The 23,690-nt window shown below is 50.0% G+C and overlaps 1 protein-coding gene and 1 non-coding gene across 6 annotated transcripts in view; both read left to right on the top strand.

Moving 5' to 3' along the window:
* The first annotated feature begins 206 nt into the window (after positions 1–206).
* Med24 (mediator complex subunit 24) overlaps positions 207–23,690 on the top strand; it is a 28,357-nt gene continuing 4,873 nt past the window's right edge. The window contains exons 1-20 of one of the 5 annotated variants that reach the window (XM_042282752.2): positions 244–278; positions 644–847; positions 935–1,017; positions 13,771–13,809; positions 14,124–14,197; positions 14,542–14,774; positions 14,919–14,975; positions 16,268–16,379; positions 16,476–16,626; positions 16,946–17,059; positions 17,494–17,541; positions 18,101–18,183; positions 18,435–18,521; positions 19,494–19,599; positions 20,027–20,169; positions 21,307–21,344; positions 21,715–21,797; positions 22,157–22,335; positions 22,448–22,547; positions 22,850–23,025. In XM_042282752.2, the coding sequence (XP_042138686.1) occupies positions 718–847; positions 935–1,017; positions 13,771–13,809; positions 14,124–14,197; positions 14,542–14,774; positions 14,919–14,975; positions 16,268–16,379; positions 16,476–16,626; positions 16,946–17,059; positions 17,494–17,541; positions 18,101–18,183; positions 18,435–18,521; positions 19,494–19,599; positions 20,027–20,169; positions 21,307–21,344; positions 21,715–21,797; positions 22,157–22,335; positions 22,448–22,547; positions 22,850–23,025 (2,036 nt within the window). In that variant the 5' untranslated portion in view covers positions 244–278; positions 644–717. Of the gene's footprint in view, positions 343–643; positions 848–934; positions 1,018–10,361; positions 10,438–13,770; positions 13,810–14,123; positions 14,198–14,541; positions 14,775–14,918; positions 14,976–16,267; positions 16,380–16,475; positions 16,627–16,945; positions 17,060–17,493; positions 17,542–18,100; positions 18,184–18,434; positions 18,522–19,493; positions 19,600–20,026; positions 20,170–21,306; positions 21,345–21,714; positions 21,798–22,156; positions 22,336–22,447; positions 22,548–22,849; positions 23,026–23,690 lie in introns of those variants that run through there. The other 4 variants (XM_076543330.1, XM_042282754.2, XM_076543331.1 and 1 more) reach the window with 4 other exon arrangements.
* LOC121831937 (small nucleolar RNA SNORD124) lies at positions 21,483–21,586 on the top strand. The gene has a single exon (XR_006075530.1). It is a non-coding gene; the product is annotated as a small nucleolar RNA SNORD124 (small nucleolar RNA).

Genomic DNA, 23,690 nt, shown 5'->3' with positions numbered 1-23,690 from the left:
GGTTTCTTCTCCAGGTCCTGAGTCTCCTGGTACCAACGTAACTCAGCTCTTTGGATAATCTCAGAGAAAAACCACCAGAACCAATTAGATTAATCCTTTTGCTTGCTTGGCGGCATAGCCAAGTCTTAAGGAACTACAATTCCCAGAAGGTACCGTGGCAGGACTTGCCTCTTGCTACTTCTCTATTGGTCGGTGTCTGTTACCGCGGACCAATAGTAAATGAGTTCCTTAATAGGTACCAAGATGGCGCTGCCTACGTCGTAGAACTTGGTTTTCCGGTAGGCTTAAATTTGGGGAGATGGTGAAAGAAAAGGGAGAATTACAACTTCAGGGCTGAGGAAGGTAGAGGAAATGGGGGAATGGGTAGATCTGGGTTTGAGGTGGTCGAGGTGAGGAACACAGCTAGAGCGAAGGGCTTAATCAGGCAGCCGGAGAGGGCTTAACCCCTTCCTGCTCTCTTGAGGGCTTTGCACTGGCCCCTTGGACACACCTTCGGGCCCAGGTCAAGGGAAGACCGTGCAGGAGGGGAGAGGGTGGCAGAATCTCCCTTTTGCCTCCATTTCTACCCTGTCTGGTTTTTCTGTCTTGCTTAAGTCTTCCCGAATTTCCCTTCTGTTTATCTCTCCCCTGTTCTTTGCCTCAGAAAGCCCATCTCTCCTCTGGCTCCATTTTAAAACTCCCACCTCGTCTCCGGTCTCGCCTCCCTGGAGTGAAATCATGAAGGTGGTGAACCTGAGGCAAGCCATCTTGCAGGCCTGGAAGGAGCGTTGGAGTGACTACCAGTGGGCCATCAACATGAAGAAATTCTTTCCTAGAGGAGCCACCTGGGACATTCTCAACCTAGCAGGTCTCCAGTAACATGGAGAAGGACGGATGGGAGGGGAGGACCCAGGAAAGTTGTCACCACTCAGCCTTTTTTAAATTTCCCTTGCAGAAGCACTCCTGGAGCAGGCCATGATTGGACCTTCCCCTAATCCTCTCATCCTGTCCTACCTGAAGTACGCCATTAGTTCCCAGGTAAACATTCCCATCCCTTGGCTTTTGGAGGTAAAACACTTGGAGAACACTTTTAGTTTAGGCTTCTTTTCTTTTTCTTTTTTTAACTTTATTTTATGTGCATTGGTGTGAAGGTGTCAGATCCCCTGGGAACTGGAGTTAGACAGTTGTGAGCTGCCATTTGGGTGCTGGGAATTGAAACCAGGTCCTCTGGAAGAGCAGCCAGTGCTCTTAACCACTGAGCCATCTCTCCAGCCCTGGCTTATTTTCTTAATAAAGCTAACATTTTGTTGTTGTTGTTGTTGTTGTTTTTGTTTTTCGAGACAGGGTTTCTCCGTGTAGTTTTGGTACCTGTCCTGGAACTCGCTCTATAGACCAGGCTGGCCTCGAACTCACAGAGATCCTCCTGGCTCTGCCTCCCGAGTGCTGGGATTAAAGGCGTGTGCCAACACTTTGTTTTTGTGATGAACATTACATTCATTTGCTCTCTCCATATACATTTACAATTAAAACTTTTAAAATTTATATAATTATGGGGCGACGTGCATGCTGCAGAATGCATGTGAAGGTAAGACAGTTGTGTGGAGTCGGTTCTGTTCTTCCCACACCTTCATATAGATTCTCTGGGGATGTGAACTCACGTTAGCAGGATTGCATGCCAGGAACCTTTACCTGCTGAGCTTCTTGCCGGCCCCTTGTTTCTGTTTTTGAGACCATGTCTTATGTAGCCCAGGATGGACTTAAATTCCTAGGACCTCGACATGGTAGGCAAGTGCTCCATGCTATAGCAAGTAGCCATAGCCTTACCCTAGTATTTCAGACAGTGGTAGGCCCTGGGAATTGGTCCTAGAAGGTGATGCAGACTGTCACTAATGGTTGATCGGATGGTTTATGAGCCGGTTAGGACAGAATATGGAAACAATGGAAGGAGGACATGGACGTGATACCCAGTCCAGTCTGAGCAACCAGGGGAGGTTTCCCAGAGGAAGTGATTTTTAGAAACAGATTTATTCATTTTATTACTTAATGTGCATGGGTGTTTTGCCTACATGTATGTCTGTGTAACCATGTTCTGGCAGTGCCTGTGGAAGCCAGAAATGGACATTGGGACTCCTGGAACTGGAGTTACAGACAGTTGTGAGCTGCCATGTGGATGCTGGGAATCAAACCCAGGTCCTCTGGAAAAGCAGTTAAGTGCTCTTAACCCCTGAGCCATCTCTCCAGCCTCTAGGAAGTGATGTTTAAACAGAGGTCTCAGTGTTGAGTTGGTGTTAGCCACACAGATTAATGAGAGTGAAAAGTAGAGAGGAAAGGTACATACAGGCTGGGAGGGAGAAATCACAGGAAATTCATTGCTGAAAGTAAGGGCTGGAAATGTAGTCCATTGGTAAAGCATTTGCCTAGCGTGTACCAGGCTCTGGGTTTGATCCTGGGGCCACAAAAGAACGGAAGTTAATGTGGCATTGCTGCAGCAGAGCTGGACTCTGCACAGAGGTTCTATTTATGTGCACTGTACACATACTGATATCATGGGGATTAAAACAGAAATGTAAGGCACACTTGTCCAGAGGCAGGGATGTGGCTAAGTTAGGAGAGTGCTTGCCCAGCATGGACAAGGTCTTGGGGTTTTTGTTCTTTGAGACAGGGTCTCTCCATATAGCCCTGCCTGGCCTCGAACTCACCATGTAAACTAGCTGACCTTGAATGCATAGAAAATCTGACGGCTTCTTCCCAAATTCTGAGATTAAAGGCGTGACCCAAAGTCCTGCCACAATGTGCCTGTAATCCCAGCACTTTATAGGTAGAGGGAAGAAGGTCAGAAGTTGAAGATTATCTGTGGATACATAATGAGTTTGAGGTCAGCCTCAGAGAGAGGTATAAATTTTAAAATAACAGTAAAAAGCCAGACTTACCTTTAATCCCAGTAACCAGGAGGCAGAGGTAAGTGAATCTCTGTGAGTCGAGGCCAGCCTGCTCTACATAGTAAGTTCCAGGACAGCCAGGGCTCTATAGAGAAACTCTGTCTCAAAAAAAAAAAAAAAAAAAAAAAAAAAAAAAAACAACCCCCCCCCAAAAAAAAACAAAAAACAGCAACAACAAACAAACAAAAACCTTAAAGGAAAAAAAGAATGAAAAAATAGTAACTGTGAAAATAACTGTATTTCCCAAACTAAAACTAATTAGTGAGGAAATCGGTATCATTTTAGTTTTGCAAATCTGTTTAACGTCTTACTTAAGACCGCTAAATTCTCTCACGTGCTTCTGCAATTTTTGCCATTAGTCTGCCTTTCCTGACATATAACAAAAATCTGACTTCATATAGCAAACATTTAATTTGAAAAGGAATATTGTTTTTTTTTTTTTTTTTTTTTTTTTTGTGTGTGTGTGTGTGTGTGTGTGTGTGTGTGTGTGTGTGTGTGTGTGTGTGTGTGTGTGGTTTTGGAGATAGGGTTTCTCTATTTTGCCCTGGTTGTCCAGGAACTCACTGTGTAGAACAGGCTGGCCTCAAACTCAGAAATCTGCCTGCCTCAAACTCAGAAATCTGCCTGCCCCTGCCTCCTGAGTGCTGGGATTAAAGGCGTGCACCACTAATGCCTAGCAAGGAAGAAATATTTTAAAAATAAATGTAACTTGTATTTACTAGTATTATTTGTGTATAGGTGTGTGAGTGTGGGCATGCACGCCATCACATTGATGTAGCAGTCAGAAGGCAACCTTCAGGAGTTCACCTTTTTTCCTTCTGCCATGAATTTTGGGGATGGAACTCAGGTTGGGTCATCAGGCATGTACCACAAGCACACATACTCACCAAACCATTCTACCAGCATGGGAGAGAAATTTTAGTAAGCTTTTTAGATTGTTGGATGTTCTTTTTTACTTTTCTTTTTTCTTCAACCCCCCCCCCCCCCCCCCCCCCCCCCCCCCCCCCCGGAGCTGAGGACGGAACCCATTGCCTTGAGCTTGCTAGGCAAGCGCTCTACCACTGAGCTAAATCCCCAACCCCACATTTCTTTTTTTCAAGACAAGGTCTCTCCATGAAGCTCTGGCTGTCCTGAAACTTACTCTGTAGACCAGGTTGGCCTCAAATTAGAGATCCACCTACCTCTGCTTTCCAAGTGCTGGGATTAAAGGCATGCATCATCATGCCTGGATTTATTCTTTGTTACTATACCTAACTTTAGCAGGTAATATGAGCCCATCATTGATGACTTTGTACAGAGTTGCATGCAAATCCTATGGTCTCTCTTACACTTTTCTTCTTTGTGCTGAGGACCAAGCCCAGGAACTTACATGTACTAGGTGAGTGCTCTACCACCTGGATATACCCCCAATGGCTCTTTTGTACCTTGAGCTGACCTTTTCCAATGCATAATTGTTTGTTTTGAGACAGTCTCCCCATGTAGTCCAGATTGGCCTCAAATTCCCAATCCTCTTGCCTCAGCCATCCAAGTGCTAGGTGTCTACTGCAGCTATGGAGCATCGTGCATGATTTTTGCAACATCATGAAACTGTGTAATTGAGTTATACAGATAATCTAGTTGTTGCCACATTTAACTATATTATATCATTACACATCATCAAATCTCTGGGACACTCTACTCAGCTGTGAGAAAATGTGAGTGAAATTATACCTTAGTATTATTTTTTAAAAATTCTTTTACATTAATTGTGTGTGTGTGGACAGCTTTTGGGAATTGATTATCTCCTTAAACCATGTGGGTCCTGGGTATTAAACCTGGGCTGTCAGACTTGGCAGCAGGAACCTTTACCTGCTGGGTCATCTTCTGGGCCTTATTTTAACCAAAGCTGGGGCTTTCAGTCACTCTAAAAAGGTGTTGGGACCCTAAGTGTTGCTTGAATCATACCTTAAGATCTTCTGCCTAGGACTTCAAGGAGAGTGGTGTATTTCAAATTTTGGGTTTTTGTTTGTTTGAGACAGGATCTCACTCTTTAGTTCAGCCTGGCATTATACTCGTGGCAATCCTTCTGCCTCAGCCTCCCAAATTTGAGGATCACAGGTGTCAGTCACTGTGACAACTGGTTTAGGAAAGTGGTTAAGAAGCAGAGATCAGATAAAAAGGAACCCGTGATAATGTGGGGAGGATGGACTTTATCCCACAGTGGCTGGTCATCACTTTGGGAGTTTTAGGAGGAGAAACAGTGTGATAAGATTTGTATTGGCAGAGAGAGTGCCCAGAGGGTAAAGAAGTATGAGAACCTAAGTAAATGCTGGGTGAGCATGGCAGCCTGCCTGTCATTCCAGTGCTTGGAGGGCAGAAATGGGACGTCCTGAGCTAATAATAGGCCAGCTAGTGGAGCCTTATCTGTGAGTTACGGTTCAGTTGAAAGACCCTGCATCAAGGAATAAGGTGGTGATCTGTCACCAGACCTCAACCTCAGGCCTTCACATGCATGTGCACATGCACACATGGATGCCAGCACACATAGGAACACACATATGCATATACACACACCATACACACATAAGGGAAACAATTTTGTGTGTGTGTAAATGTGTAAAATTAGGATAAAATATACAGATTTTGTGTATGTGTCTTAGGGTAGGCTCTGGGGATAGAACCCAGGGCCATGTTCACTTAAAAAAGCAGTCTACCATCACCTCCAGCCCTAAAAAGCCCAACTATTCAAGTGATATCTATCTATCTATCTATCTATCTATCTATCTATCTATCTATCTATCTATTAGCAATTTTATGTATTCATGTCACCAATGTCCAAAACAGCAGACAGGCAAGACATTTCCATCCTTCTGGAAACTTCCCCTGCACTTTGTGTTCTGTCTCCTTCCTTTCCCACAGCTACCAAGTAACTTCTGTCAACAAATGGTACCAGTATTTGGATTCCATGGAAATGTAACCCTATGGTATGTGATGGTGTTAGGAATGCTGAATGGGAGCAGGGTTCCTCAACTGGGGATGCCATTGTTGACAGGTGTCTTTCCCTGGCAGTCTGTCTGTCTGCTGTCCTGTTAGCACGTGGTGCTTACTGTAGTTCCCCATCCTGCTCTTTTAAACTGTGTGTAATGCTCCCTGTTTACTATAGTTTAAGTTGTTATCGTTTGTTTTTTTACTACAGTAATCATGGGATCATGGGACATCCTTCTACACCTTTACCTGCATATCTGGGAAACTATCTCTAGGTATCTCTAGGATACTTAAAAATGTAATTTCTGGCTGGATAGTGGTGGCACACGCTTTTAATCCCAATGCTGGGGAAGGAAGAGACAGGGGAATCTGAGTTTGAGGCCAGCCTGGTCTACAAGGCGAGTCCTAGGACAGCCAGGGCTATTACACAGAGACCCTGTTTCAAAAAACCACAAACAAAAAAAGACTGTATCACTTTACACCCCCATAGTGTGTGTTTGTTGTTCAGTGCTGGGAGTTGAATCCTGACCCTGCAGATGTTAGACAAGCACTCATCAGTGAGCCCTCCCCAGCCCTCCCCGGTGCTTTAGTGTTTGCTCAGCCCTTTGCCAGTGCTGCGGACAGTCTTTCACTTTTGGTCTTTCAAGACGTAGTTGTCACTGTGTAGTCTTGACTGTTAAGGAACTCTGGGATTCAAGGGTGAGCAACCATGGCCAGGCCTCAGGTTTGTGTGTGTGTGTGGGGTGTGTGTGTGTGTGTGTGTGTGTGTGTGTGTGTGTGTGTGAGAGAGAGAGAGAGAGAGAGAGAGCGCGAGCGCGCGCGAGCGCATGTATATTTGACCAATGTGTGGGTGCCAGAAGAGGGCATTGGATCCTGTGAAGCTGGGATTGTGAGCTGTCATATGGATAAGGGGGATCAAACCTAGATCATCTGGAGGAGCAGCTAGGACTCTTAACTGATGAGCCATCTCTCCAGTAATAATCATATACATTAATTTTTTTATTTTGTTTTGATTTTGGAGACAGGGTTTCTCTTTGTAACAGCTATAGAATTCCTGGAACTCTATAGACCAAGCTAGCCTCGAACTCACAGAGATCCATCTGTTTCTGCCTCCCAAGTGCTGGGATTAAAGGCGTGTACCATCACAGCCCAGCACATTAAAAAAAATTTTAACATTTGTTTTGTTTTTATTTTTGGCTGGGGGCGTGCAGAGTCTCACTATGTGGTAAACCCAGGCTACCTGGGACTCTCCGAGATCCTCTTGCCTCATTCTCCCCAGTACTGGTATTATAGGTATGGGCTACCACACCTGACCTCTGCACTGTTGATTTATTATTTATTTTTGTTGTTTATTTGTTTTTATTTTTTGGGACACTCTCACAGAGCTGGGCCTGGTCTCAAACTCCCTGTGTAGCTGAGCCTGCTTCAGCCTCCCAAGGCCTGGGATTAAAGCATGCACCACCACACCCAGCTCATTTCTGCCACACTTGACTTTATTTTCTGTATTTCTTTTTATAAATCATTTGGCTTATTTATTTTCTCAAGTAGACGAGCAGTTGTCCTAATTACCTTTATTGAATAGGCCGTCCTTTGTCATGGCTTCGCTTACAGACAAGGCCTGATACGTTTGTCCTTTTTGGCACACGTGCTTTGCTGTCTTATTGTTGTTTGGGGATCAAACCCCGGGCCTTGTTAGCAAAGTGCCTGTCCCTGACCCACAGTCCAGCCCTAGCACCACCTACTGTTTTGATTACCATGGCTTGCTTGTTCTGTTGTCTTTTGTTTGTTTGGTTGGTTGGTTGGTTTTGGTTTTTGTTTTGTTTTGGAGACAGGGTTTCTCTGTGTAGTCCTTCCTGGCTGTTCTGGATCTCACTCTGTAGACCAGGCTGGCCTTGAACTCACAGAGATCTGCCTGCCTCTGCCTCCCCAGTGCTGGGATTAAATCATTGTGTGCCAGCACCGCCCGATGTTTTGTTTTGTTGTTGTTTTCTTTCCCCTCTTCTTTTTTTTAGATGGGTTGTATGTGGCCCAGGCCGTGACCTTACTGTGTTGCCCCTCACCCAAGTGCTGAGATTTCAGGCCTGAGCCCCTTTGCTCAGCTTTGTGAGCTGGGGATCGAACCCAGGTCTTCATGCTCATTAGGTCAGCCCTGTGCCACCCAAGCTACAGCCCAGCCCTAGGATTTTCATTTTTCAAAAATTCATGACTTGAGACTGGAGAGTGGCTCGTCAGTTATAAGAGTGCTTACAGATCTTCCAAAGGACCCAAGTTTGGTTCCCAGCACCCTCGTCTGGTGGCTCACAACTTCCTCTAACTCCAGTCTAAAGGGATCCAGTACACGCGTGCGCGCGCGCGTGCGCGCACGTGCGCGCACGTGCGCGCGCACACACACACACACACACACACACAATTAAAAAAAGTTCCTAGCTGTTTTCAGGCATGTCAACTTACAAAGTTTAGATTCAAATGTATGTATTAATCTTAGAAGACCACTCTGGTTGCAGCTTGAAGGCCAAGTGGAAGGGAATCAAGGCAGAAAGCAGGGAGGCCATTTCTTCCGATTGTGTCTGTTTGTTCTTGTAAAGGACTAGACAGTAAGCATTTCAGTTTTGCAAGCCTCTTTGTGCTCTGATGCCACTGTCCTGTTTCTACAGCTTTGTTCTGTTTCTATAGTTTGAAAGCAGAGAGAGGCAGTATCTAAATGAGAAGCAGATTTGGTTCTTAAGATGTAGTTTTCCAGTCCCTGACTTAGGTGAGAGGTGATACCAACATGAACTCAGGAAATAGCAGCAGACTCAGGGTGAGTTCATGAACAGTTCTCAACCTATGGGTCGTGACTCCTCGGGGGTCTGACCCTTTCACGGGGGTTGACTATCAGATATCTTGTATATCAGATATTTACATTATAATTCATAACAGTATCAAAATTACAGTTATGAAGTAATAATGAAATAATTTTATGGTTGGGGTTTACCACAACACGAGGAACTAACTGTACTTTGGGGTTGTAGCATTGGGAAAGTTGACAACTACTGGTTTAGGAGGTCATAGTGAGAGGGTTTGCTGAGGAACTGGATGAGGGGAGAGAGGGACGAGGTCAAAGATGAGACCTGGATTTCTGCTGTGGACGCTCCATAGCTGATAGTATCGTGAGGAGAAAGAACCAGGGTGGCGGTGTCATTAGGGTTGGGGCGGAAGTGAGGGCAGCAGATAGCCATCTGCAGCCTTGTTACGTGCATGGTGCCAGTGGGGACTGTCCGAGGAGATAGGAGAAGGTCGCATTGATGCGTAGAACTCAGGAGTGTAGGTGTGAGCTGTTGGTTTAGGAATGGGTAGTCATTTCTTTTGTGACAAAATTCTGGAGTCAAGCCACCTAAGGAAAGAAGGGTTGGTTTGGGCTGTGACTGGCCAGCTTTGTCATCTCTAGGCAGTGATGAGGCTGCAGAGCAGGCTGGAAGGATGCACAGCAATAAGGTTGCTCCCATCCTAGAGCTAGGAAGCAAAGAAAAGCAGAGGAGGGGCTGGGGACAAGATACAGCCTCTCAAAAATGTGCCTCTCTTCCTCCAGCGAGGCCCCACCTCAGGACGTTTCCACACCCTTCCAGTAGTGCGATCGGTTTGTGAATCCATGTATCGATTAATCCAGTCAGCTCTCAGGTTATATCCACTAGCTGGAAGCTAGCCCTTCAGCACATTCGTCTGTGGGGACACATCCTAACAAGTCGTCAGCCTCAGATGGTGATGGAGGATGTGCATGGATAGCATCGCTCAGGGAACGTGGGTGAGAGAAGTGGTCCATGGCACGTTCCTGAGAACCTAATCATATGTCAAGAGCACATGTAAGGAACAGTCGGAAGAGAGTAGAGAAGAAGCCACCAAGAGCATTTAAGGTAATAAGAAAAGGAAAGGGTGAAAGTCAAGCGTGTGTTTGATGGCGTCACCTGCTGCCGGGAAGCTGGTTCCATCCAAAGTGAGAGCCCATGGGTTTAACAGCCAGAGTCGGTTGATGGCGGTGATGAAAAGATTCACGCAGGGGTCAGGACAGAAGTGATGACAGTGTGAAGAGGGAGCGGAGGGTGCAGAGGGAGAGACCGTGAGAGGAGCGAACTCCGCGTCTGTGGAGAGAACAGGGAGGGTGGTTAAATGGAAATGTGGGGTCTGTGGGAAGCTCCTTCTAAAATAGAAGGCTCTTAAGATGTGTAATAAACACTGACGAGAAAGGCAAGAAGCAGAAGGGCTGAAGAGAATGTATATGAAAGGCTTTTGTGGCCTGTTGAGTGCTATGCAAAATCAGTAATTTATTCTTCCTTCGGAGTTAAGAGGCTCTGGTCCGGTGCTGAGCCTGGAGAGGGCCCTGAGGAGTGGTTGGGGGTGTTGAGTCTGAAGACGGGCAGGAGGAGTAGACAGCTGCAAGGTCACCTGGGCTGGCCACGTGTGCGGCCGCTGTGCCAGCCTCTAGCCTCGAGGTCTTGTGTCAGCTCCCAGCGTCTAGTTGGTAGAATTGTGAAGACTGGAACGGACTTAAGTCCTGCTGGGAGAAACAGGTCACCATGTGGTAAGTGCTTTTAGGTGTGTCTAGAGCAGCACTTAACTGATAAACTTAGAAGAAATGTACAGACTCCACCATCTGGAGGCCGTGAATTCATTGTGACTAACAGCCTTCTAAGAGCATGCATGACATAGTTGGGGGGTTTCCCTGCTGGGTGTGGGGTCCAGGGGTTTTGGTTTTTGTTTTTTAAGTTGAAACACCTAGCTCCCCCTACAGGTTGGCATCCAGCAAGATTCAGTTCTCCAAGCTCTCGCTATGGGGACATCGGTTATAAATAAACAAACACTAGCCTGGAACGGCATGGTCATTCTGCCCAGGCAGGTTCCCAACTTTCTGATCACCGTCAGACGCTCGCTTTGGCTTCACAGTATGTCCTGCTGCTGCTCTGCATGCTTATTGACTGTATTTAAGCCCTGTTTGTATTTTTCTTCTGTTCATCCACAAGTTCTGGTTTAAAATGTCTGACCCAGGGGCTGGAGAGATGGCTTAGAGACTGTTCTTCCAGAGGACCCTGGTTCAATTCCCAGCACCCACATGGCAGTCTGTAACTCCAGTTCCTGAGACCCAACACCCATGGCAAAACACCAATGTACATGTAATAAAAATAAATAAATTTAAAATGTCTGTCCAGGTAGGTAATGGAGACATCGTATCTTACCCACACTCTGCAAGCACATGGTTATTGTTATTTGCCCTGCTGAGGATTGAACTCAGGGCTGAATGCATGCTAGTCTAGCATTCAACCACTGAGCTACATATACCTCAACTTACTGAGCTCAGAGGTTAAATTCACTCAGAACAAATGATTTCTTTCAAACTGGTTCTCTATGGTGACGAATATATTTTACTAACAGAGATACATTGCAAGGTACAACTTTTTCAGATTGCATCTCGTTAAAAGCATTCAGTTAACCTGAAGCAATGAAACCTTTCTGAGCACAAGTCCCTGATGCTAGAGAAACAGACAGGGGTTGAATGTTATCTCTGTCCTCGGGGAATGTGCTGTCCAGGCGGGATTTCTACAGATGTGCTTTGGAAGCACTAGTTAAGTGAGATCTCGGGATGGAACAACTTTGAAGGCTGTTGCTTGTGCACCTCTGGACAGGGGGCACGTGTGCCAGGGTACGTGTGTGGAGGGCAGACGACAAGTTGGTAGGAGTCAGTTCTTCCAGCTGTGGGTCCTGAGGATTGAACTCAGGTCATCAGGTTTGGCAGCAAGAGTCTTTGTCTCTCAATGTTTATAAATACATTATGGCTTTTTAAAAATTATTTATTTTTTAAGTGCTTTCATGTCAGGTCCCCTGGAACTGGAGTTACAGGCAATTGTGAGCTGCCTTGTGGGTGCTGGGAATTGAACCTGGATCCTCTGGAAGAGCAGCCAGTGCTCTTAACCAATGAGCCATCTCTCCAGCCCCTACATGATGGTTTTGAGAAGTCTTACAATGAGGGTGTATGTATTTATGCATTTTGTTTGTTTGCTTTTTGAGACAGGATTACTCTGTGTAGCCCTGGCTGTCCTGGAACTTGCTTTGTAGACCAGGCTGGCCTCAAACTCACAGAGATCCACTTGCCTCTGCCTCCTGAATGCTGGGATTAAAGGCATGCACCACCACACTCGGCTGAATGTTTTTAAAATTTATATCATACAGAAGCTCTATGTGTGTGAAAAATCATTCCCTGCCTCCCTTTTTTATTTTTAATTTTTTAGTGCTGGGGGTGGGAGCCAGGACCATAAGCATTCTAACACATGCTCTCACCACTGAGCACATCACCAAACCCTGTAACATTTCTTACTGTCTTGAAGCTTTGGAGCAACATGGTCTAAGATGGTTTTCTACAGTAAAGTGGCCACCAGCACTTGAGTTGAGGATAGTATGACTGAGGAATTAAAAAGTATTTGTGGGCCAGAAAGATGGCTCAGTGGTTAAAAACACTGGCCACAGGCTTCGCATGGTGTCAGACGCTTTTAATCCCAGTCCTTGGGAGGCGGAGGCGAGCAGATCTCTGTGAGTTTGAGGCTAGCCTGGTCTACAGAGAGAGTTCTAGGACAGTCAAGGCTGCACAGGAAAACCCTGTCTCAAAAAGAAGGAAAAAGAAATCCGGCCACTTCTCCAGTTCTGGAGGATCCCATCCTCCTTTTGATGTGGTGGTGGGGGGGGGCTGCTTGTGGCACAGACGTACAGGCCGGCAAAAATCTGTACACATCAAATACACATTTAAAAATAAGTTTAAAAACTCAGTTATGTGTGTCTTTTGCAATATTGGGATGAAACGAAGCCCTTGCACAGGTTGGACAATTACTCCATCACCGACCTGCACACCCAGCACCAGGAACCAAAGTTCTAAGTTCATTTAGTTTGATTTTGGTTTCTAAGCCTGGGTCTTACCGTGTAGCCCAGGCTGGCTCTGACCTTTGCAGCGGTCCTCCTGAGTGCCGGCTTTGCAGGTGCACGCCATGTTGTTTGTGTTCCGTTAGTGCAGCTTCAACAGCAGCTTCGGGAAGTGCTGGTTTGAGGGTATGTTTTAATTTACTTCTTCTCCAAACATCAGCATTGCGGCGCTCTCCGATAAAGTGATTCCCTGACTGGGTGAAGGCAGCTGCTGCTTCCTGTTCAGTGTTGGGGATATCTGTCACTTCTTCTTGTCACATACCCCTGTTTGTTAGCTCAGGTTTTACGGGGCTATGGGGCTGTCAGTGTGTTCTTCAAGGTCACTGGGGTGTGTGTGTGTGTGTGTGTGTGTGTGTGTGTGTGTGTGTGTGTGTGTGTGTGTGTGTGTGTGTGTGTGTGTTTCTGGTGCGGGAGCTTGAACTAGGCAAGTGCTCACCTAGGCCAGTGCTCCAGGGCACTTTACTGCTCAGCCACACCCTCAGTCTTCCTAGTTAGTGCGGAGGCTCGGAAAAAGTAGACCTGCACACACACCACCTCTGCTTCGGATTGAGTTTAGGGCACGTGCTAGGCCGGCACTGACCATTGCTGTGTGTCTTCAGTTGAGCAGAATCACTCTTATCATCCCTGCCTCTTGGTCCCTTCCCCCCTTACACAGAACGGTTATAGAAATAAACAACATTGCCTTCACCCTTGGTGGCTCTTCTGCCCACTAGTGGCCAACTAAACCTCGTGTATTTTTGGCAAGGAACACCATAAGAAGACAAAACAGTCCCTTTGAGTGCGTGTGACAGAAGCGGGAGGAAGGGTGGCGCACAACATTCTTGTGTGTCTTCTGATGCGCTGAGGAAGCCTCTCGAAGGGGTTGGGGATTCAGAGCTGGGCACTGGAGCATCGTTGTTTGCCCTCTCAGGTAGACGCCTTGTCTGACCGCCCTGTCTCTCCCTTCCAGATGGTGTCTTACTCCTCTGTGCTCACGGCTATCAGTAAGGTATGACCATGGCCACCGAGGAGCTCCGGGAGGGCACGGAGGTCCCATAGTGACAGACAAGGCCCGCCACCTTGGCCACTCTGGCCATGTGTCCCCTGAGGCTTGACAGGCAGCACCTGATGCCTCTGCCTGGCATGATGGGCTCCCCAGAGGGAGGAGGTCCTGGGAGTTAGGAACACATTTCCATCCGGAGAGGATGCCGCGTCTGCAGCGCAAGGCTGGAGGGAGGAGAAGTGGACCTGTGCACAGAGCTGCTGCTCGAGAGACCCAGGGCTGACAGGCAGTGCTGTAGACTCTCTATTGTTCTCCCCCAGTTTGATGACTTTTCCCGGGACCTGTGTGTCCAGGCTTTGCTGGACATCATGGACATGTTCTGTGACCGACTCAGGTAAGAGATGGGTGAAGAAGCTCAGAGCATCCCATCATTCTTTGAGTGCTGAGGAAAAGCCTAGGAGGCAGACTGAGGCCAGCTGTGGGTTCCCACATCTCTTCTACCCACCTGCCCACCCCAGCTTCTGTTCCCTGAAGACTAAGTGCCCCTTCTCTTTTTGGAAGAGCAGGTTTAAAATCTTGTCTAGTGGAAGCTGGCTGCACTAGGTAGCTTGTGTAGGATCCTGCCAGCTTTTCAACTCTCTCCCCTAGTAGGGGTGTGCCAGAGACTCTGGGGGAACATTGGTGTGGGTTGGATTTCAGCTTTTGGAATAGATACAAATTTTCATCCTTTCTGGGTAGTTGCCACGGCAAAGCAGAGGAATGCATCGGGCTGTGCCGAGCGCTTCTTAGCGCCCTCCACTGGCTGCTACGTTGTACAGCAGCTTTTGCAGAGCGGCTCCAAGAAGGACTGGAGGCCGGCACTCCAGCCCCCGGAGAGAAGCAGCTTGCCCTGTGCCTGCAGTGCCTTGAAAAGACCCTCAGCAGCACCAAGAACCGGGCTCTGCTGCACATCGCCAAGCTCGAGGAGGCCTGTATGTCCCCTGACCCCCCTGCGCCCTGCCTGCTGCTGCTTCTGTGGCTGGTCCTTTGATTGAGAGGGGAGAGGCAGGATGCCATCCCACTTCTTTCTAGAAGGATCCAAAATCATCCCACTTCCTTTTTTCTCTCCCCATAAGCATTGCATACATCCCAGGGACTTGGGCAGGGTGGCACCCGAGCCAATCAACCAACAGGTATTTACTGAGTATTCTTGTGTGCCCAGCACTGTGCCAGGTGCTGGGGTGGGGGAGGGGGGCTACCAAAGGAGCATGTGGCAGGGCCCCTGCCCTCAGCAAGCTTACACACTGGTGGGAAGTAAGTGCCGTGCACCTGGAGGAAATTCAAGACCAGAGAGGCACTGCGTCTGCTCTAAGCACATGCCTCAGGTGTGACCTGCAACATTCGGTGAAACTCAGTGCCTGTCTGTCAGGACTGTGTACTCGAATCTCTCAACTCCAGTTCTGATGTTAAGTGTTAGAACCTTCCAGAGCCTGAGAACTGGCAGATCTATGGGAGGGAAGTCTTCCCGCAGCTGAGGCCTGAGGCCAGTCTTGCTTGAGCTCCAGGGGCTAGGGCCACCTAAGGGTCTCCTGTCTGCCTTTGACATGGCTGTCACAGTGGGTGACACCCGCGTCTTCAGGGCTCGGTTGGAGAGCTTGTTAGGGGATTAGTCTCTATTTACTCCTCGATTGCTTCGTCTGGGAAAAGCCCAGAAAGAGAACGATCGCTGTGTCAGAATGGACCGCACCGACAGTTTTTCTTCGTCTGTGTTCTTGTTAGTGTTGGCGGTCCCTTGCCCTCTTGCACACTTGATGAATGTTTATTGGTAGAAAAGTAGATGAATACTTGATCTTGATGGATCTCGGGTCTTGGTTGTCTTTTTCTTACTCCTGTGCTACATGGAGGTTAATTGGCTAGCTGGTGCCATCATTCATCATTTGACCTGTGGAATTGTAACTAGGATAAGTGACTAGTAATTAAGCACTGAGTATGTGCCATGGGCCATGAGTGCGGACATTTAAGAGAGAGGCCAGTGGAATCGACCAGTCGGGCAAGCTGTTAAGAGAGCAGGAACTCACGCTATGTGGGCCTGGTGTGTAGAGCTAGCTTCCTCAGAGCAGAAGTGATTGCGGCTGTGAGGCTGGCCTCGTGGGGCCGCTCCAGAAGTACCGCGTGGCCTTTGTCCCCTGCCTGGCCGCTGGACTCTCCTCCCACCCTGTGCTTCTCTCCTGCTGTGTGTCTCCAGTCAGTGTGGGTAGTTCCCGGCAGTCAGACCCGTGGTATGGTTTCTAGAGTGCTCCGTCCCATGTTGCCCTTGTAGAATCAGTGCATGCCGCCCTCAGGACCCTGCCTCCACATCCTCCTCAGAGAAAGGAAGCCTTGCTGTGTGGTTTCATGGGCCCAGGGAGGGCCACAGTCGAGGAGTTTGGGGCCATGCCCTACTTCTCCTTCCCAGCGTGTCTCTGCCTTGCTTTTCCTCCACCAGCCTCCTGGACTGCCATCGAGCATTGTCTTTTAAAGCTCGGGGAGATCCTGGCCAATCTCAGCAACCCCCAGCTCCGGAGCCAGGCTGAGCAGTGTGGCACTCTTATCAGGAGGTAGGTTTCTGGAGGAGACGGGAAGATGGGGGATGTGGTCTCTTCTTGCGCTGTCTCTTCAGTCCCTAAGCTGTCCCCGTGTGTGTGTGTCCTCAGTATCCCCACCATGCTGTCCGTGCACTCGGAGCAGTTGCACAAGACGGGCTTCCCCACCGTCCACGCGCTGATCTTGCTTGAGGGCACCATGAACCTGACAGGGGAGATGCAGCCCCTGGTGGAGCAGCTGATGATGGTGAAGCGCATGCAGGTGGGTGTGGCCCGTGCAGGTGGGTGTGGCCCGTGCAGGTGGGTGTGGCCCGTGCAGGTGGGTGTGGCCAAGCAAGGTGGATGGCCATTTAGGACAAGCGGGAGGAGCCTGGTACTTGAGGAATAGATTTCCTCTTGGTTCCTTGGTGGAACAGGGATGCCAATCGCACAGTTCTGCTATCTGACCTCATGATCCTGGTTCTCTGCACTGGAGCAGGAACCCTGCTGTGTAGTCAAGAGGCCCAGCGGGTCCCTGCAGCCTGTGGAAGGTGGCCGGGATCTGGGCACCCCCTCACACCTCCTTCTTGGACTCTCCACAGCATATCCCCACCCCCCTTTTTGTCCTGGAAATCTGGAAAGCCTGCTTTGTGGGGCTCATTGAGTCCCCCGAGGGCACGCAGGAGCTGAAGTGGACGGCTTTCACCTATCTCAAGGTACTCAGTGACATGGGAGCGAAGAGCAGCGTGCTAGGCCTTTGTCCCATGTGCCCCTCCCGGCGCTTAGTCCAGCCCGCTGAGTGTCCAGCGCAAGCTCCGGCTGGTCATTTTCCCTGAGTCTTGCCTGGTTTAGCCACTTGGGGCCTTGCTGTTTGCCCAGCTCACCCTTAACCAGTTAGTTCAGGGCAGCGGAGAGAGCCGGGGAAGTGGTCCTGATCCCCTCTGAACTGTGGTTCTGACCTTGTTGAGGTGGCGGAAGTGGGCGGCCCCAGGTCCTGTAGGCGTGGGTACCCACGGGCTACAGTGTATTCTAAGCACTGCCACCCCAGTGCCTCCCTCTACTTAGTGCCCACAGCGGGAATGGAGCCTCTTCTGTGGTGAGGGAGAGAGAACGGACATTGATCTTCCACATTTCCTCCCTCATGCCCTAGATTCCACAGGTTTTGGTGAAGCTGAAGAAATATTTTCATGGGGAAAAGGTGAGTTAGAGATGAGGGTTATGGGAACAGATAAGGATGAGCAAATACAAGGTGGATCTCTCTCTCTCTCTCTCTTTCCTTCTTGGTTTTTTTCAAGACAAGATTCTCTGTGTAGCCCTGGTTGTCCTGGAACTCACTCTGTAGACCAGGCTGGCCTCAAACACACAGAGATTGGCCTGCCTTTGCCTCCTGAGTGCTGGGATTAAACGTGTGCTTCACCATGGCCCAGCTAAGGGTGGGTCTTTTAGGCTGCAGCTGAGTGGTAGTGTACTGTGCCCAGAGGGAGGCTGTGTGCACCTGTGAACACCTGTGTCCATCCTTGCACGTGCCCTAGGCTCCTGTCGTGACTTGGGCTGGTTCCTTCCACCCCAACAGTGATTTGGCCAGGGTAACCCCATGGAGAATGTGGTGCCTCCACCCTCTCCCCACCTGGTTACTGGGGGCTAGTGGTGGTCACAGCCTGCTTTCTCTTTCCCTGAGCGAGGGGTCCCTGTGGACCTGCCCTCAGGCTGTGGGGGCCTGGAGGACAGAACCCAGGTGGAGTTTCTGACTTTTGTAGGACTTCACTGAGGATGTCAACTCCGCTTTTGAGTTCCTGCTGAAGCTCACGCCCTTGCTGGACAAAGCTGACCAGCGCTGCAAGTATGAGCCCCTGCCCGCCTGCTCGCCTGGAGGGGGTCCCGAGTCCGCCCCTGCTCTCTCTGTCAGATGAGCTGCAGGGAGCGGCCTTTCGGCAGGGGTGGGAGGCAGCGGGCTCATAGTTACCAAGTCCTCAGAGCTCCCCCTTCTACCTTTGGGTCTTGAGTTTTCTTCACCCTGAAGGAGGAGGAGACTGCACAGACACCCCTGTTCCCAGCTCTCCGCTCACTCCCGTCTCTGGCTTTCCTTCACAGTTGTGACTGTACAAACTTCCTCCTCCAAGAGTGCAACAAGCAGGGACTTCTGTCTGAAGTCAATTTTGCCATCCTTGTGGGCAAGCGGTATGTTGTGAGCCCCCTTGGGCTGCCTTAGGGGCCCCTTGATCTCCCTCTGTCATGCCAGACTGGTTTCTGGTGCCTTTGCCTTTCTCTTTGAAGTCTGAGGAGCAAGGGACTGAGACCATCCTTGGTCCAGGGAGCAGGACCACCAGAGGAGAGTCTCCTGCTCTGAGCTGCTGCTGCTCGCTGACTCACCCTGGCTTGTGAGGCCTTGATCTCCCTGTCATCTGAAATGACCTTCCTTTAAAAGGGCTGTCGTGGTAATGACAGCTGAAATGGTTGTGATATTGAACCCACTTTCAGATATAAACTCCAGCCCAGCTTGTAAGCCTCTTTGGTTTTTGCTGTGCTAAGGATTAACCCCAGAGCGCTGGGCACGTGAGGCACATGCTGGGTGGCTGAGTTACACCTCCAGCCCCAGAGGTTCCTGTGGGCGTCCATCTCTTCTCTGCTTTCATTTCCGGAGTTGGATTAGAGAATTTCTTTCTTTTTTTTTTTTTTTTTTTTTTTGGTTTTTCGAGACAGGGTTTCTCTGTGTAGCTTTGCGCCTTTCCTGGAACTCACTTGGTAGCCCAGGCTGGCCTCGAACTCACAAAGATCCGCCTGCCTCTGCCTCCCGAGTGCTGGGATTAAAGGCGTGCGCCACCACCGCCCGGCTGAGAATTTCTTTCTTACAAGACAGATTCTTACTATGTAGCCCTGGCTGGATTCGAATGCAGAGGTCCACTTGCTTCAGCCTCTTGAGTGGCTTAAGAGAAAGTGTAAGCCGCCATCACACCCAGTGGAGTAGAGAATGTATCAGGACACTTTTCTTAGCCTTGTGTGGCAGCTCCCGTCTGTAATTTTAGCCTTGAGAGGCTGAAGCAGGAAGATTACCTCGAGTTCGAGGCCAGCTTGGGCTACAGTGTGAGCTCTGTCAGCAGGAAAATGAGAATTCTCTTTGTTTCTGTTTTCTTCTCCGGGTTATGGCCACAGCACAGCAGATCGAGACCCCCAGCTGAAATCATCAGAAAATGCCAACATCCAGCCTAACCCTGGGTTGATCCTCCGGGCAGAGCCCACCGTCACCAACATCCTCAAGGTGAGTGGGCCTGCCTGTGCTACCGTGGGCCTGCCTGTGCTACCGTGGACCTCTTCTTCCTTAGCTTTTCTCTGCAGCCAGGCAAACAAACTGGCCCACAGACCTCTCTGCTCTCTGGCTTCCATGCCGAGCAGTTTAGGGAGTGGGAAAAGAGGGAGGCCACTGAAAGCTGACGTTAGATGGAGAGACAGAAGGGGGGCTCCCAGCCAGCTCCTCCCCCCCCTCCCCCCTTCCCCCCCTACCCCCAGTGCAGTTAAGCACAGAGCTGGCAGAGGGAGGAGGGTGTTCAGCGTTCACCCTCCTGATAGAGCCGGAAGTGACAGGTCACATTTGAGGGTACGGTGTACCAGTCAGTGGACACATGCAGAGAGGAAGTGTGGCTGGGCTGGATCTGGGGGCCTTCCCTGACTTTCTCTCCTTTCCCCAGACGATGGATGCAGACCACTCCAAGTCCCCGGAGGGGCTACTGGGGGTCCTGGGACACATGCTGTCTGGGAAGAGCCTGGACTTGCTGCTGGCTGCTGCTGCCGCCACGGGGAAGCTTAAATCCTTTGCCCGGAAATTCATCAAGTGAGGAGAGCCATACCCTGATGTGGAGTGGGAGGCTGTGTTTGAAGGGAGGAGGTGCCTGGGTATTGGTCTCCCTTGAGGTGTACAGGCCAAAGCATCCTAGCTAGAAACCATGACAGAAGGAAGGTTCATTTGACTCAGAGAGCTCCTTTCTCTTGAGCTGAAGATGAACTAAAGATGGTTGATAAGATAATGGGCAGCAAGCCGGGCGGTGGTGGCGCACGCCTTTAATCCCAGCACTCGGGAGGCAGAGCCAGGCGGATCTCTGTGAGTTCGAGGCCAGCCTGGTCTACCAAGTGAGTTCCAGGAAAGGCGCAAAGCTACACAGAGAAACCCTGTCTCGGAAAAAAAAAAAAAAAAAAAAAAAAGATAATGGGCAGCGGTGGCGCATGCCTTTAATCTCAGCACTTGGGAGGCGGAGGCAGGCGGATCTCTGTGAGTTCAAGGCCTGGTCTACAGAGTGAGATCCAGGACAGGCACCAAAACTACACAGAGAAACCCTGTCTCGAAAAACCAAAAAGAAGATAATGAGGCATCAGGTTGGAGAGATGGCTCAGTGATTAAGAGCACTGGCTGCTCTTCCAGAGGACCCAGGTTCAATTCCCAGAACCCACATGACAGCTCACAACTGTCTGTTGACTTCAGTCTCTGGGCATCCAACGTCTTCTTCTGGCCTCTGCAGGACCCGCCTCCACACACACACCCTTCCAAGACAAGGTTTCTCTGTGTAGCCCTGGCTGTCCTGGAACTCTCAGAGATCCACTGCCTGTGCCTACTGGGAATGCTGGGATTAAAGGTGTGCACCACCACCGCCCAGCTAATAAGGGGTTCTTAAATTCTGTTGCTTTGGCTGGAGTTTGACATTTGGAACATGGTTCCATTCTGGGAATCTTACAAACCTTTTGCAACAGGGTCTCACTTTGTAGCCCAAGCTGCCCTCAAACGCTCCATGGGTTAGGTTAGCCCCTTCAGTGCCGGCATTAGACATGTGAGCAGCCACTATATTCTTTTGATAGTAGTGCTCATTTCTCTGTGACGGTAAGACTTCTCACGGTTAGGCTCTAGTGGCTGCCTCCCCCCACTCCGGTTGCTCAGCTCCTGCCCTGGCTGATGCCGCCGTTTCTGTTCCTCCTGCAGTCTGAACGAGTTCACTACCCACGGCAGCGGAGAGAGCAGTGAGTTTGTGTCCCTCTGCACATGGTGGGGGGGGGGGGGCGCCTTTGCTCATTCTGGGGAGGCAAGGTTTCATCCAGAACCACCCCCACCTTTCCCCACCCGTACCATTTCAGACGGGTTTGGGTTCTGGAAATTTTGGATTCCAAGGAAGGGATGATGTTCTAAGTAAGACCCAAGAAAAGGATTCTGAGCCTCAGAGCTTTGAAGGACCCACTTGGTTCCTGACCTTCCATCGGGATCCTGAGCTGGCATGTCGCCTCCATGCTGCCCACTGTGCATGAGGCCTTGGATCCCCAGCACCTCCTGATCTATACAGGGCTTGGGGTCCCCGCCCTGGGCTGAGAGTTGGTGTCCTTGCCTTTCCCACAGCGAAGACCGCCTCTGTTCGGGCCTTGCTCTTCGACATCTCCTTCCTGATGCTGTGCCACGTGGCCCAGACCTATGGCTCAGAGGTGAGTGAGATGAGAGCTGGTGCCACTAAGAGGCACCAACTGAGTAGGACAAAGAGGAAGGAAACTCCTTACCAATAACTCCCTCACCTCAGCCTTTCCCCTGCTGCTCTCCTTAGCCAGCAGGTTCTGTTGGCCTGAAATCGGCCTCCTGGGTCTATGGGTACCCAGCATCCCAAGTGACACATCTCTGGTGTCACATCATACTGACCACTAGGTGGCAGCACAGCTCCCTGTCTGCCTCTCCTGGACAGATTGGTCCTTGGAAAGGGAAGGGTGATAGAGCAGGGAACTGAGGCCCGGGCTCAGCCCTGGCAGGTGCCACGCCCTCCTCTCTGAGCTGGTGTCTCTGTCCTATCCAGGTGATTCTCTCCGAGGCAAGCTCAGGAGAAGAAGTCCCCTTCTTTGAGACTTGGATGCAGACCTGCATGCCTGAGGAGGGCAAGATTTTGAACCCTGACCACCCTTGCTTCCGGCCTGACTCCACCAAAGTAGAGTCCTTGGTGGCCTTGCTCAACAACTCCTCCGAGATGAAACTAGTGTCAGTGGCCTAGGTCCTGGCCTGGGGTAGTGGTGGGGGCATCCCAAGACCCTCTCCCCACACCCTGTTTCCAGCCCCTGTGGTGATATCCCTCCTTCGCTTCCCTCTCTAGACAGATGAAGTGGCATGAGGCCTGCCTGAGCATTTCAGCAGCCATTTTGGAGATCCTCAATGCCTGGGAGAATGGGGTGCTGGCCTTCGAGTCCATCCAGGTAGCTCCACCTCTACTTGAGCCCCCCTCTGCCTGAGACACAGACCAGTCATTGAGAGCTTATTATTTTGCATACAAATAAATCCTCAAGCCGGAGATCATGTTTGGGTATTAGTCTTAGAATCCTTGTCTTAGCCACTTCCTCCTTCCCAGTTATCTTTGAGAAAATCAAATTCGTATTACAGAGGTGTGGAATGTACCTTGAGATTTTACATGTGACCCCCAGCTACCCCCAGAGGCCATGGGAGTGATGGCCAGGGGGAGGCAGAGAGTCCCTAGGCCATTCTCTTGTGCCCCCCCCAGAAAATCACCGATAATATCAAGGGAAAGGTATGCAGTCTGGCGGTGTGTGCTGTGGCTTGGCTTGTGGCCCATGTCCGGATGCTGGGGCTGGATGAGCGTGAGAAGTCCCTGCAGATGATCCGCCAGTTGGCAGGGCCCCTGTACAGTGAGAACACCCTGCAGTTCTACAATGAGAGGTCAGTAAGCCGCCCCGCCCCGCCCCGCCATGCCCCTGCAGGTGTGTGGTGAGGAGTCAGCGCCACAGGGAAGCGCATCCCACTCCAGTGCTCTCAGCCTCTGCCTTCCCAGGGAGCCACTCGCTAACCCACTTCCTGTTCCGCCCGGGTTCTCACCAGCCCACCTTCCTAGCCGCGGAGGGGGTGCCCGTTCAGGGTAGTTGGACTGTCTCTCTTCCCGCTCTCCCTACCACTCCCTCACATTCTTGTTCATGTATTCACTCAACTGGCTCAGCAGATATTTGGTGTGTGTCTCTGCATTGGGAGTGTTCGGGAAGTACAGAGCCCAAACGGCTTGACATCTGTCCTCAGAGGCTCCCAGTTCCAGAAGGCCAGCTGAGGTGGACGGGCGAAGGGTTAGATGGCTGTGTCACTGTCGAGGAACTCGGAGCCGTCTGCACTTTCACAGCCTCCCTCCCCCACCCCCAGCTGCTCTGGTGACCAATGTCAAGTGCTGGCTCTTCAGGGACTTCCGCTAGCCGAGTTCAGTCGGTTCATCCACTCAGCTGGGAAGTTGTTTGGCTGTTGGTTTTTAAATGTGGCAAGGAGCACGTCATAGAAAGTTTACCGTTGAGGCGTGTTGATGTGTGTCCTCCAGTATACGGACTCTTGGAATTGTGAAACAG

This window comes from Peromyscus maniculatus, chromosome 8, assembly GCF_049852395.1.
Source record: "Peromyscus maniculatus bairdii isolate BWxNUB_F1_BW_parent chromosome 8, HU_Pman_BW_mat_3.1, whole genome shotgun sequence".
Taxonomy (NCBI): Eukaryota; Metazoa; Chordata; class Mammalia; order Rodentia; family Cricetidae; genus Peromyscus; species Peromyscus maniculatus.
The sequence above is the reverse complement of the archived record's forward strand: the minus strand, read 5'-3'. Positions and strand labels throughout refer to the sequence as shown.